Raw genomic sequence first — 13,356 nt, 5'->3', positions numbered from 1 at the left:
AAGTGTCAAACTCAGTGCTATGGATCTGTGATATCCATTAATCTGGTGGTTTTTGTGTTACCCCTGCACTTTTAGGTAATAGAATTTCTGGCAGTGTATCGATGGTTTGGAAAGGGCAAGTTTCAGAAAATGGAAAAAGCTTTGTTTTGAACTCACATGTCTTGAGCAGAGCTATTTATTTCCTGACCATACCTTCCTACATATGCAGTAGGCAAAACCTTACATGTTCCGATAAATAATGTGCCCTTTCTTTGGCACCAGTGTGATCTTCTACAGCATCTCTTACCTCCTGTTCTCAACAAATTGGATGTCATGATTTGACTGTGACACGGAATTGCCATGGCAGTGTATGTTCCCATTTGTATCCTCATTTGATATCCTCACATATCCTTATGTGTAAAATAAATTCTACACATTTTCAAAAATTTGATGGCATAGGAGTTTGTAATGCTCATTCATGATCAATAACAAGAACATTGTAAAATGAAGTGACTGACATAGGATAGAGACACATAGAGAAAGGGAACTGGAAACTAGATGCCATGGCATCAATTTAAGACTATCAAGACAAAACATTAGGGATGATAGATCTAAAGGCCTACAGGAGGCCAGAGGAAATAACACATTTATAATGATGTCTGAAAAAGTACAGACTCAGAGCAGTATAGACTTTATTTTGTCTGCTATAAGAGACACAAAGTCTTTGGTCTGATCAAATATCTTTAAACATTCCCCACTGGAATAATGACCCAAGGCCAGAGCTTGCACCAAGGAGTACAGCGACGGTGTTAAGGCTCTCTGTGGGACAGAATTGTACAAGTAATATTTTCCTATATGCATACCAAAGGAAGATTTGTTCAGTCCTGTCATTTAAAAAAATTTTTTTAAATGTTTATTTATTTTTGAGAGAGAGTGCGAGCAGGGGAGGGGCAGAGAGAGGGAGTCAGGATCTGCAGCAGGCTCTGAGCTGTCAGCACAGAGCCCAACACAGGGCTCGAACTCACAAACAGCAAGATCATGCCCTGAGCTGAAGCCGGTTGCTTAACCGACTGAGCCACCCAGGCGCCCTAGTCCTGTCATTTTTATATTATCCTTTCATTTGTAATGCTATGAAATGTATCAGCAAGTGAAATGTTAATTCCTGGGTCCTTATTGAATATTTTAAAAATTGGATATGTATACATGTTATTAAAGTTAGAACTGGGAAGAACCTCATCGATTTTGACATAGGTGTTCTCCTATCTCCTGAAGGGGGAGAACTGCCTACTGGAATGAAGAGGTCTATTTCATGGTGCCACTATTCGTGTTCACAGGATAAAGCAACCGGAAACACAATTATCTTTCCTGAAAGTTAAATCTGCAAAATAACACATTTATTATGCCAAAATTACATGTATTGAGGGGATCAAAATATGTTCTAATGGAGGGAAAACAGAAAATACAAGTTCTAGAAAAGTAACTCTTTTATATATAAAGTACAGTAAGTAGCTAAGAAAATTTAGAAATAAAATACACTATAGTTCATCATGTTGATATACATTGTATTCCTTGGAAGAAATGAAGCCATCACCATCATGATCATTCTTCTTAAAAATATCTTCTAAAACTGCATTCTGATATGACTGGTCACGAGGCTTCTCATCTTTTTCAAATTCCCTTTTCAGGTAATTATTTATCTAGAGGGCCAAAATATGTCTTTAATAAAAAAGTACCACAGTAAATATCCAGTAACTTTAAGGAAATGTTTACATAAGGAAACTGAAATCTACTTATAATAAGTGATAAAAAATTGTTAAAAGCTATTTGAGGTTTTATTTTTTCACCTTTAAAGCAATTTTCTGAAAAGAAACATCTTCAAATTAGCTTCCCCTGAGGTTATAGATGTTAGTTGTACATACTCAAAGATTAACATCGGAAATGAATTTTGTTGAAACTTAAGTGTTTTCTAGTAATCTACACTGTCCACATTATGAAAGGAAAATCATCCTTAAGGATTTCTATTAGTGAATAAAATCCAAATTGGCATTTTTATAATCTCTAAAATTAATGAATATATTCTATTATCAATAAAACTCAACCATAATTTTTGAAATAAAATTTAATTTTCTTAATTTTCTATGCTTCTATAACTCTCCTTCAAATCCATATGATAATCTCTATATAATAATGTCAAATAAAGAACAGATATTCTTTTTTTTTCTATGTTTATTTTGAGAGAGAGAGAGAGAGAGAGCACATGAGCAGGGGAGGGGCAGAGAGAGAGGGAGAGAGAATATCCCAAGCAGGCTCCACACTGACAGCATGGAGGTGACATGGGGTTCGATCTCATGAACCATGAGATCATGACCTGAGCCGAAATCAACAGTTGAACACTCAACTGACTGAGCCACCCAGGTGCCCCTTAAGAAAAGGTATTCTTAAGTATTCTTTCTCTGTATAATATGACATTTCTATTAGCCACATGTGACTACTAAGCACTTGAAATGTGGCTAGATCAAATTGAGATATGCTACTACTATAAGGGTAAAATACACAACAAATTTTGAAGACAACAAAAAATATCTCACTGATTATTTTTGATTTCATGTTGAAGTGGAAATATTTTAGATATACTGAGTGACAAAACATACTATTAAAATTAATTTCACCTGTTTATTTTTGTTTTTTAAGATGTGGCTACTAAAAGTGTTTAAATTATGTACATGACTTGTGGCACACAGGTGGCTCAGTCGGTTAAGCATACCACTCTTAATCTTGGTTCAGGTCATGATCTCACAGTTCATGGGATCTAGCCCCACGTTGGGTTGTGCACTAACGGTGTGGAGCCTGCTTGGGATTCTCTCTCTTCCTCTCTCACTGTCTCCCTGCCCACCCTCCCCCCCACCCCAAGCTGTCTTTCAAAATAAACTCAGAAAAAATAAATTATATATGTGACTCAATTATATTTCCACTGGCAAGGGCTAATTTATGTAATAACTATAGAAAGCAGTGTGTAATAATCTGGAGATAATGTTCAGCAAGGCAATAATCTGGAGATAATGTTCAGTAAGGCTGGGCACTTTAGAAAAAAATTTAATGTTTATTTTTGAGACAGACACAGAGCATGAGCAAGGGAGGGGCAGAGACAGAGGGAGACACAGAATCCTTAGCAGGCTACAGGCTCTAAGCTGTCAGCACAAAGCCCGATGAGGGGCTTGAACTCATGAACCATGAGATCATGACCTGAGCTGAAGTCAGGCATTTAACCCACTGAGCCACCCAGGCATCCCAAGGCTGGGCATTTTAGAGGAAAGACTATTTTTGAAAGCTAAAGTTGAACTCTGAGAGGTATTTAGCAATACAGATCCCAACTCAATCCATCATGAGTAGACTTTATTTTAGAATGATCAATGGATCTTAATGAAGTATATATAAACTGTTCTCAAATGGGACTTAAGTCCTATTGAGGGAGATACATTTTTATTCCAGTTGAGCCTCAGCAATCCTATGAAGGTGAAAAGAATTTTAAAGAACCTCAAATCTTCCTCAGTTTCTAAGTAAATATACTGACCCTCAAAATGTACTTTTCTAGTACACTGTAGTGGAGAGGTACAAAATGGCAGTGGGTAAGAACATAACCTTAATGTAGTGTATTCCCCTTCTCTCCCACCTTATACTAAGGAAATAATTGACACAATCTGATGATGAAGGGAGGAAGTTTCTTTTAGTTCATATTTCAAATCCTGGTTTTGTCATATACTGGCTGTGTGGTCTTGAACAGGTAACTTAACGTCTTTGAACCTCAATTCTGTCATCTGTAGAAGGAGGGAAACAGTACCTTTATGGTAGGATTGATGTAAGGATTAGAGTAATATTTATAGATGTCAATAAAAGATAGCTATTGTTATTCAAGCATGTGAAAATCACTCTGACCATCTAGTGATAATGCAGCCGACACCTGAGAGACATCTGGGCAGATGGTAGCTAAGCAGGTCACTGTTTTTGGACTTTCTCTACTTTTATTTTCCCGAAAAAACTAAAGATCTGATAAGGTCTCCTGAGGGAGTGTTCATACCGCAGAACATGCCTTTTTGGATGCAGTTGATAATGAATGGTCTGTGTGCATAGGCTGAGCTCTTGGGTCCCATGTGAATTCATCTGCTGCTGTTCACTCTACAAGTCATACAGAGTCAACGCAAAGCACATACTGGGATGAATTTTCCAGCCCTCTAATTGTCCTCCTTCTTCAGGAATGGGGTATGTTCACATTCACATATTCCTCTTCCACTGGTGAGCAGCAAAGGACCTTCAGGAGAAGGTCCTTACTAATACCCTGGAGGAGGAAGTAGCATCAGGGTGGGGGAAGGACTAGGGATGGAGAGGAAAAAAACAAAACCCGAGAAAGGGGGCTTACTTGTCTCCTGAAATCAATGACTCAGGTACCTTTTATCACTTAGGTGGTAGAGCCATGCCTGTTAAACTGTTTTCAAACAAGAGGGCAGACAATTGGGTTACTCAATTTAAGGCAAAAGGGTATAGTCAGTGAGACTAGGTAAGGCACCAGTCTTCAAGAGTACAAACACTAGCCCTGAAACATCTGTGCTGGAAATTCCCTGAAAGAGGCAGGGTAGGCCATGGTTAAGAGCACAGAAATGGAGCCAGACTGCTGAGCTGCAATCTGATGAAGTCATTTACAGTGGCGTGACCTTAGCCAGTTCCTCAACATCATTTCCCCCTTCTCTAAATAGAGATAATGACAGGTGTCTACCTCGTAAGTTGTCATAAAGATGATGCTTGCTAGCCCTTTTCAGAATTTCCTGTAATCCCCACAATCCTGTGAGGTGGAAATTATTTGCCCTGTTCCAAATTCCTATGGTGGTGTTTGAACGAGATTTGTTCCTGTAGTCTAGAAACTGGGGATGCCCTGTAGAAATTAGCTTGGTATTTTAATGACCCTCTGGCAGGGAGAAAGGCAGCTGAACAGGATGACTCAGTTACAAGTTTTATACTCAAAAAGCACATTTTCTTCTTGGAGCTTAGATTTTTTAGTAACCAGCTCTATTTTGTTTCAAAGTTTATTTATTTTGAGAGAGAGAGAGCAGGGGAGGGACAGAGAGAAAGGGAGAGAGAGAATCCCAAGTAGGTTCCCCTCTGTCAGCACGGAGCCCCATGTGGTGCTCAAACCCACGAACTGTGAGATCGTGACCTGAGCTGAAATCAAAAGTTGGACACTTAACCAACTGAGCAACCCAGTGGCCCCTTAGTAATCAGCTCTATTAAAAGCAATGTAATCAGCCCATACTTAGTAGAGCTAAAAAATAACAGCTGTAACATGGATGTCTTTAAATTGTGATTAAAAAAATGAGACTGTACACGTGGAACTTAGTTTGAATTACCTCAGTTTTAGAGAGTTGCCTATCATTGTCCATGTCTATCTGTTTAAATGTTTCAATGCTTCGTGGTCCTTTGGTCACAGCATAAAGTTCAATCTCAAAAATCAATGTTGCATCAGGTGGAATCTTGCCTTCTGCTAAAGGTATAATTTTTAACAGTTTAACTGATGAAGATAAAGTTCACATATTTATTCACAAGTAGCCATTATAACATCATGATTATATTATTTCATATTTATAAAAACTACCTACTTGGCTTACTTTTAAGGAGGTATTTTCCATGTTTTAAACCAAATCAGTTCTAAGGACCTCATGGGCCCTTATTTCCTGGTTAAATTAAAATATAGATTGTGTAATTTTTATTAATTTACCCCATCATTATACAGGAGGGAGCTGGTGCAGAGAAGAAGTAAATGGGCAGAAAAATTTCAAAGTGTAAACCAGTAATCTTTTAAAAAATGATATTGTATAGTTATTTGAAAGCATAAATAAAACATTTTTCCATAGACTTATCTTTCCACCCCTTTACAGACATCAAAACATAAGTGCAATGACAGAATAATCCAGTAACAATTTTATGAAACAATTTCTAATCATAATAAAGAATTTTAAGTATTAAGTTGAGTAGTTCTCTTTAATAAAGTTAACCTATTAACTGATATCACAGATGATTTTAACAACCTATGGGCTATTTCAGATGACTGTTTCATAAAAATAACCTACTGAAATGACTTGCTAAGAGGCAGCAGTTAGCTTGTGTCACCAGGATATTCCAGAGTCTACCAGGGTCTCATCCATTATAGGCACTCAAATATTTGTTGAATGAATGATCCCTCTGGTTTATTTTTAAAATGGCTATTTGTTCTTTGAAGGAAATAGTGATTTCTTTAATGAAACAGTGAAGAATTCTTGCTAAAGTATTTATATAACCCAAAGAGAAAAGAACTTGAAAGTTATAGCCAAAAGAAGTGAATCAGTCACCTTCAAAGCCAAGACATAGAAAAATCTACCTCTGCATCATCATGTGACTAATGAAGTCCCATGCAATATATCACATACCTGACATTAGAGTAAAAGAGCTACAGATTAATTCAATGATCAGTTTTACAAAATCCATTCCTATTCTGTCCAGTTATAATCTCCTTATGACAGGAAAATAACTAATCATAATAATTAAAGATAACCTCAAACACAAATTCAACTTAAGAAAAAATATTGCACGTACATATGAAGTTTCTGAATAGTTCTGCTGTAAAAGCAGAAAATATTGCCAATCAGGTTTTCTCTTACAAAGAAATTAGAGCAGAAAGAAGAGAAAATGAAAAAGGTAAGTTTGCTATAGAATGACTTGTATTTAGAGAAGCAAATCAAAGACACAGGAGTTAATGTAAAGAATCTATACATACCACATGTACTGTTAATTAAAGTACTAAAAAGTCACATGCATTTCAAGACATGCAAGGGTGCTCTGTGACATGAAGCAAGGATACCGTGCAGAGGAAAGCCTTCTTCAAGTACTACCTAAAATAAAGTTATAGCTGGTGTTAGTAACATAAGTAACTTATGCAAGTAACTTAAAAATGAGTAATAACTTATTTTATTTATTTAAAAAAAATTTGTTTTAATGTTTATTTATTTTTGAGACAGAGAGACAGAGCATGAACGGGGGGAGGGTCAGAGAGAGGGAGACACAGAATCTGAAACAGGGTCCAGGCTCTGAGCTGTGAGCACAGAGCCCGACGCGGGGCTCGAACTCACGGACCGCGAGATCATGACCTGAGCCGAAGTCGGCTGCTTAACCGACTGAGCCACCCAGGCGCCCTGAGTAATAACTTCTTTTAAAAAGCTTATTTGATCAAGAAGTTGTTTGTTAAGCAGTTACTTACATCTTCACTACATCTTTTAAGTAGTCTAATCCTACATATTTGGCAGGTAACCAGCAGTTAAGTATGCTCCAAAGAACATACTTTTGTTGGGCCTCAGTTTCCTTATGTGTAAAACAAAAGTGTTGGTGGTGTTACTAACGAGATTCATCATTTGTATGTGTATTGGAGAAACCTCAAATTAAATATGAACTAACTTCTTCAAAGTTAAACTTGTGTATCTCTACAGCAGGGGTCTGGTTTATTCATAGCTTAGGCAGCCAGGGTAGTCATTCATAGTTAAGCATAAATTAGTTTCAGAAAAGGAAACCTAAGTGGTCATTTGCTGAGGGGTAAGGGGGCTCAATAGGATGGATGAGCACCTATTGATGAGGGATGTGGTTAAAATGAGATTAAAGAGTCTGAAAGGCATACTCTGCCTATATCATTTTGCCTCGAATTGGCCTTGACCTATGACAATAATTTTGGACAAGTATTGCATTCAATTTAATTTATCTCCAATTTTTTTTTTTTCTCTCCCTCTCCCAGATTCCTCTATGACTAAAAACAGGATATATAAATTGTGGTTCCATGGGAGCTATTTTGATGGGACCAAATGATTGGCCAAAAGCATCGAAAATGAAGTTGGAGTTACATGGAACTGTCTCTAGGAGTTTTAAGTCTGGGTCGGCCTTGCACTACTAACCTCTTTCTAGTCCAATTCGGTGCAGTGATCCCCTGCTCTTACTGGAAAGAGGTGAGGGAATTACTACTATTAATGAGGTAACCAAACAGCCTCAAAGAGGTTGTGCCATTTCGATGAAATATTTGGGAGTAATGACAATATCTCATCGTAGAAAACTAATCTTTAATGACTTTCATTATATACTAAGTATTTTAAGTAGGTGGGGTTAGCAAGTGTCCTAAATAGCCTGAGGAAGGAATGATTCTGTCTTCCTAGTCTTTACACAGCAACAGGGAGCAAGGACCTAACTGAGAATGCAAAGTAAAAACTGCCTCTGCCAAGCTGACCATTTTCCCCTTTTAAAAACTGTCCCTCTTTATTTAGCTCCACCTTTAATTTTATTAATTTAAAAGATTAATTTTCGAAAAATTGATACATACGCATGGTAAAAAATTTAAATAGTACAACATACTACAGGGTAAGAAGAAATCTCGTCATCCTTGACCCTCAGGTTTCCTTCTCAGGAACACTTAATGTCGTCAGATGACTGTGTATCCTTCCACATATAATCTGTGTAGATACATGATGCATATGTGAAAACGCCCCCCTCACATGTAAGCTCTTTGAGTATAGGAAATTGTTTCTTCTATGTATGTTGCCTTATGCTCAGTGCCTAGAACTGGCCCTGGCAGTTGATGCTCAAGAAATGCTTGTTGCATGAATACATTGTATCCCATTTTATTTTTAACATACTAATACATATGGCTCTACTGCATTCTTTTTACTGGCTGAATCATAATCCATTGTATAGATATGCCATAATTTAACTAAAATAATTCCTTATTAATGGATACTCAGGTAGTTTCCAGTCTTTTGCTACCGAATAAAAGTCTGTATGAATGGTTTTTTATATATACCTTTGTGTACATTTCTATAAATGGAGCTATTGGGTCAGAGGATATGTGCTTTTAAATTTTGATAGAAATTGCTAGCAAGGTCACATGATTTATATTCCCAGCAATAAGGCATGAGACTGCTGGTGTTTCCATACCTGTGCCAACTTTTATGCCTTTGATAATCTGATGAGTGAAAATGGTGAATCACTTTGTTTTAATTTCCCTTTAATTATTAATGAAACTAAGTACTGTCATAGATTTACAGGTTATTTGTATTTTTTTGTTAGTGGGCTGTTTGTTTATGAACCTATCCATTTCTAGGGCTAGGTCATTTTTATTATTCGTTAGTAAGAGTCTTCATAATAGTTGCAAACATTTTCCCCATTTACCAGCTCTACCCAGGTTCTCAGGTCTAATTGTGAGATTTCAAATAAGATATTGAAGCAAGCAGTTCATTTCTTCTACATTTCAAGGCTTCACCTGAATTTGGGTACCAGTGATTGACAGTCGTTATATTCAGATGTTCTTTTTTTCTATGTTCTAGTACTGTCCTTTTACTCTAAAATCATGTTTCAGTTTCCTGAGTTTTATGAATTTGACTTTGGTACTGCTTACCAAAGGCATATACTATAGACATTTATGTAATAATAAAATAACATATACTAAAATACATAAAAATGACAAAGGCAGAGCCTATAGAATATACAGGATCATTATAAGTACTGCCATTATGTGAGGGAAAGAACTCGCCAGAGATCTGTCTCCCAACAATGTCTTATTTTCATTCTATGTAAAAAGTGGGGACCAAGCTGGCCTGTACTAGATACAGCTAAAGTTTATCGGACCCAACAGTTCTGTAAATATTTCCCCTGTGATGTTATATTTGTTTGTTTTAGTGATTCAAAAGTTTTTAATTGTGGGATATACATGTAACAAATAGTTACCACTGTAACCATTTTAGGTTCAGTACAGTTAAATACATTCACATTGCTGTGCAACCAATCTCCAGAACTATTTCATCTTGCAAAGCTCAAACTTTACATCCATTAAACAACAACTCCCTATTCCACCCTCTTCTCAGCTCCTTCTTTGAAGTTGACTATTCCATGTACCTCATATAAGTGCAATCATACAATATTTGTTTTTGTGATTGGCTTAGTATAATGTACTCAAGGTTCATCCATGTTGTAGCATGTATCAGAATTTCCTACCTTTTTAAGGCTGAATAATATTCCACTGCATGTGTATATATGTTGTTTATCCATTCATCTGTCGATGGATATGGGTTATTTCTACTTTTTGGCTACTGTGAATGGTGCTGCTATGAACATGAGTATACAAATATCTCTTCTAGACCCTGCTTTCAATTCTTTTGGATATATATACCCAAAGCTATGATTTATTTATTTTTTAGCTGGGATTTATTTTTAAATATAACTTAAAGATATAAATATTAAAATACTTTACCATAACCTTCCTTTCCATATGCAAATGAAGGGGGTATAATCACTTTTCGCTTCTCTCCAGGGCACATATCCATCATCGCAATGTCTAGGCCTTTTATGACTTGCCCAACACCAAGAACAAACCATTTGGGGTGGCCTTCATTTTGTGTGCGGCTATAGTAAAAAAAAACAAAAAACAACACTTAGGTAAACTGATTTTAAGATCAGTGAAATCAAACTTTAAAATACATCTGGACGCTTAGTTATAATTTAAAATAGGAGTCCTCTCTGACTCTTTTCCCATATTAACACTCATTCTGAACCCCCTGGTGGAGTGTTTGGCTCAAACTTCTTTCATAACAGCCAGAAAGAAGTATGATTTGCCCAAAGCTAGTCATTAGGAACCATCTCATCTTTTTTATTGCCATCTTTGCAGAAATGATTCAACAGTTACTTTTTTAATGGGTCTCTGGCCACTAACTAGCTGCATGGCTTGTCCAAATAACTCATTTAAACTTTCTGAGTTTGTTCTAAAAATGACGGTACAGGTTTAGCCTCAAAAAGTCATTTGAACAAAAATTAAAATTTGTATCTTTACTTATTAAATTTATCTATTTTCTTCTAATATTTATTTTATTTTTGAGAAAGAGATATACACAGAGTGTGAGCAGAGGAAGGCCAGATAGAGGGAGACACAGAATCTGAAGCAGGCTCCAGGTTCTGAGCTATCAGCACAGAGCCTGACACGGGGCTTGAACTCAGGAACCGCCAGATCATGACCTGAGCCCAAGTTGGATGCTTAACCAATTGAGCCACCCAGGCGCCCCAATCTATTTTCTTCTAAGTACTAAGAACTTTCTCCAACCCTATCTTCATAGGATAATAGCACAGATGAAGAAAAGCCATTCTCCTTCTGAGTAATAAATGATCAATTAAATCAGAGTAGGCAGTGGCGGGATGAGGGAGGAGGTGGGAGAACACAGGGCCCAGAAGACACCAGGGAAGGTTATTGTTGTGGTGGTTTTTTAATACAGTTGCAAAGTGGCTCTCAGCCTCTAAGTGTCGTGCCTCTGAAGGCCAGTTAAAATCACTTAAACTACCCTACCTAATACTCTGTAAGGAGACTCCAATATACGGAGGAAAAAAAAAAAAAAAAAAGTGAACATCCTTACAGACAGCTCCATAACTGAGTTCTATAGATCCCAGGGGTGGGGGCGGGGGTCGGTGTCTGGAGGTAGTGTATTTCCGATAATCTCTTGGGCCAACATTATCAATTTAAAAAGTAATAGTTCAATAGGGAACTAAGGCATATCAGTAGGAATCCCCCCCCCTCACCCCCCCCCCCCCCCCCCGCCCCGGGAATACAAGGCTCAAACCTTACTGTTACAAGAACAAACCAATCAACCAACCACTTAGGCTTCTGGTTGGTAGAGAGGGAGGCTAGTTTTCATGTATGAACTGGATGCGGGAGTAGTTCACAGCATTTCCTACCTGCAGTAGAATTTCGAACCGTCTTTAGCCAAGTAGCCGTCGTAATGGGCATTTAGCAGGTCTCCCTTCTTGCTTGTCTTGGAACAGTTTTCTGGACGATGCACAACTTCTATTTTCACTTCCTCTGTGCTTTCCTCTTCCTTTTGTCCCTGAGCCCCCAAAATGCCCCATACATAAAAGAAAACGATTAACCTGAATAAAAACTGCATGATTCCTGAAATTGGCCCCAGATGACAACTGCGTTCCTTCACGCGTGTCACTTACTTCCAGAGGCAAAGGCAGCCCAGTTCCGACTCGTGGCAGGCATTGTTCTACGTCACAAAGGGCCGGGGGCGGGACGGCCGATGGCCCCGCCCCCCCCGGGCTGCGCGCTTAGCCTCAGAATTTTCTTCCGTCCGGCTAGGTCCTATCCCTCTGGTACCCGGCGCTTTAGATGGCTGTCATCAGTCGTTGAAGCAGTACTGAGCACTTGCACCGCTTCTCGTTAAATATGCAAATTTTACAGCCGGTTTCCTCAGAGTTATGTAGTAATGCTCGCACTTCCTAAAATGAAACCGGCAAAAGAAATAAACAGCCTACGAGTGGAATGTTGTAGTTAGAGAATACGGCTGTCATTTTTGGAATTAAAAGGTTTCTCCTCAGACCCCTGGGGAACAGCGGGCATATGGCGAGGCAGTCTGCTTCTGCGGTGTCCTTGAAAGCACCTTCTCGGGGTGGAGCCATGCCTTAAGAGGTTCCAGGCTAAGCCTCACACAATCTGACCGCCACCTGGTCGCGAGTCAAGAAAGGTCCCGCTGCTCCCCGCCCCTTTAGATGAGTTTCCCAGGAGTCAACTCCCGCGGTTTGGGCGGGGCTGCTAGTTTGCGCTTCTTTCCCCCACCACTCGGGGGCCGCCGTTTATATGAGGGCTCGGGGGAGTTGAGGAAAACTCTCGATGGTGACCCTTTTCTTACCATCCACGGCACACAGATGAGAAAATGACGTAATTTGAGTATTCGGCTTTTCCCCCCAAAACCTAATACGCAGCAGGGATTTGACCAAGTCTGACACAAAACCACCCTTCATCCCACCCCCAAACATTTTAGGATGAAAAACTTCCAAACATACAGAAATATTGAATTTTATTACCTCATCGCCGCGGCCTTCCAACCACCACTTGGAGTCTATCGTTAACATGTAACTATATTCGATTTATTACACATCCATCCATCCATCCATCCATCCAACAACTCACCTTATTTCCAAGTGAATACCCAAAGACTTTTTACCCAAATCAGAAAAGCTTCAGCACAGGCCTGGATTCGGTTCGGGAAAGAGAGGTGTTACTCTATTTGGTGATGCTAAGCAAAACTGCAGCACTGAGCTTGCTTTGCTTAAAGATCCAGCATTTAGTAAACCTGAATTATTGTCATTACGTAAGATGATCATTTCCAAACAGGATTTTTTAAAAATCATAAAAGCTAGGGGAAAGCCCTTATTTCTAGAATAAAATAAATTCCAAAGTTCGGTTCCATGTTTTATATTCTAAATGAAGTAGTGGCTAAGGTTAATTGTCAGCGTGGTGACAGTTCCCCTTGGGGCCCCTCGCGGTTCCTTGCCGGAGGA

General features: G+C 38.4%; 1 protein-coding gene across 6 annotated transcripts; it reads right to left on the bottom strand.

The window, feature by feature from the left end:
• Window positions 1-1,351: 1,351 nt before the first annotated feature.
• Window positions 1,352-13,319, bottom strand: FKBP7 (FKBP prolyl isomerase 7). Of its 6 annotated transcripts, XM_019460856.2 has the most exons (5): window positions 12,986-13,319; window positions 11,752-12,294; window positions 10,283-10,434; window positions 5,376-5,509; window positions 1,352-1,676 (listed from the first exon to the last, which is right to left on the bottom strand). In XM_019460856.2, the coding sequence occupies exons 2-5, from the start codon at window positions 11,958-11,960 to the stop codon at window positions 1,515-1,517; spliced, it is 657 nt and encodes a 218-aa protein (XP_019316401.1). In that variant the 5' UTR covers window positions 11,961-12,294; window positions 12,986-13,319; the 3' UTR covers window positions 1,352-1,514. The 6 variants fall into 6 exon arrangements, 4 of the variants coding, with proteins under 4 accessions (XP_019316401.1, XP_019316407.1, XP_053763356.1 ...); XM_019460862.2 differs by lacking the exon at window positions 12,986-13,319 and having other exon boundaries at window positions 5,376-5,506; window positions 11,752-12,907; XM_019460871.2 differs by lacking the exons at window positions 1,352-1,676; window positions 12,986-13,319 and adding an exon at window positions 3,032-4,312 and having other exon boundaries at window positions 11,752-12,905.
• Window positions 13,320-13,356: the final 37 nt, after the last annotated feature.

The sequence above is a fragment of the Panthera pardus genome, unplaced genomic scaffold, assembly GCF_024362965.1.
Source record: "Panthera pardus isolate Hobbes unplaced genomic scaffold, ASM2436296v1 HiC_scaffold_10, whole genome shotgun sequence".
NCBI lineage: Eukaryota > Metazoa > Chordata > Mammalia > Carnivora > Felidae > Panthera > Panthera pardus.
Note: the sequence above shows the minus strand (reverse complement) of the source record. Positions and strands in the feature narration are given on the sequence as shown.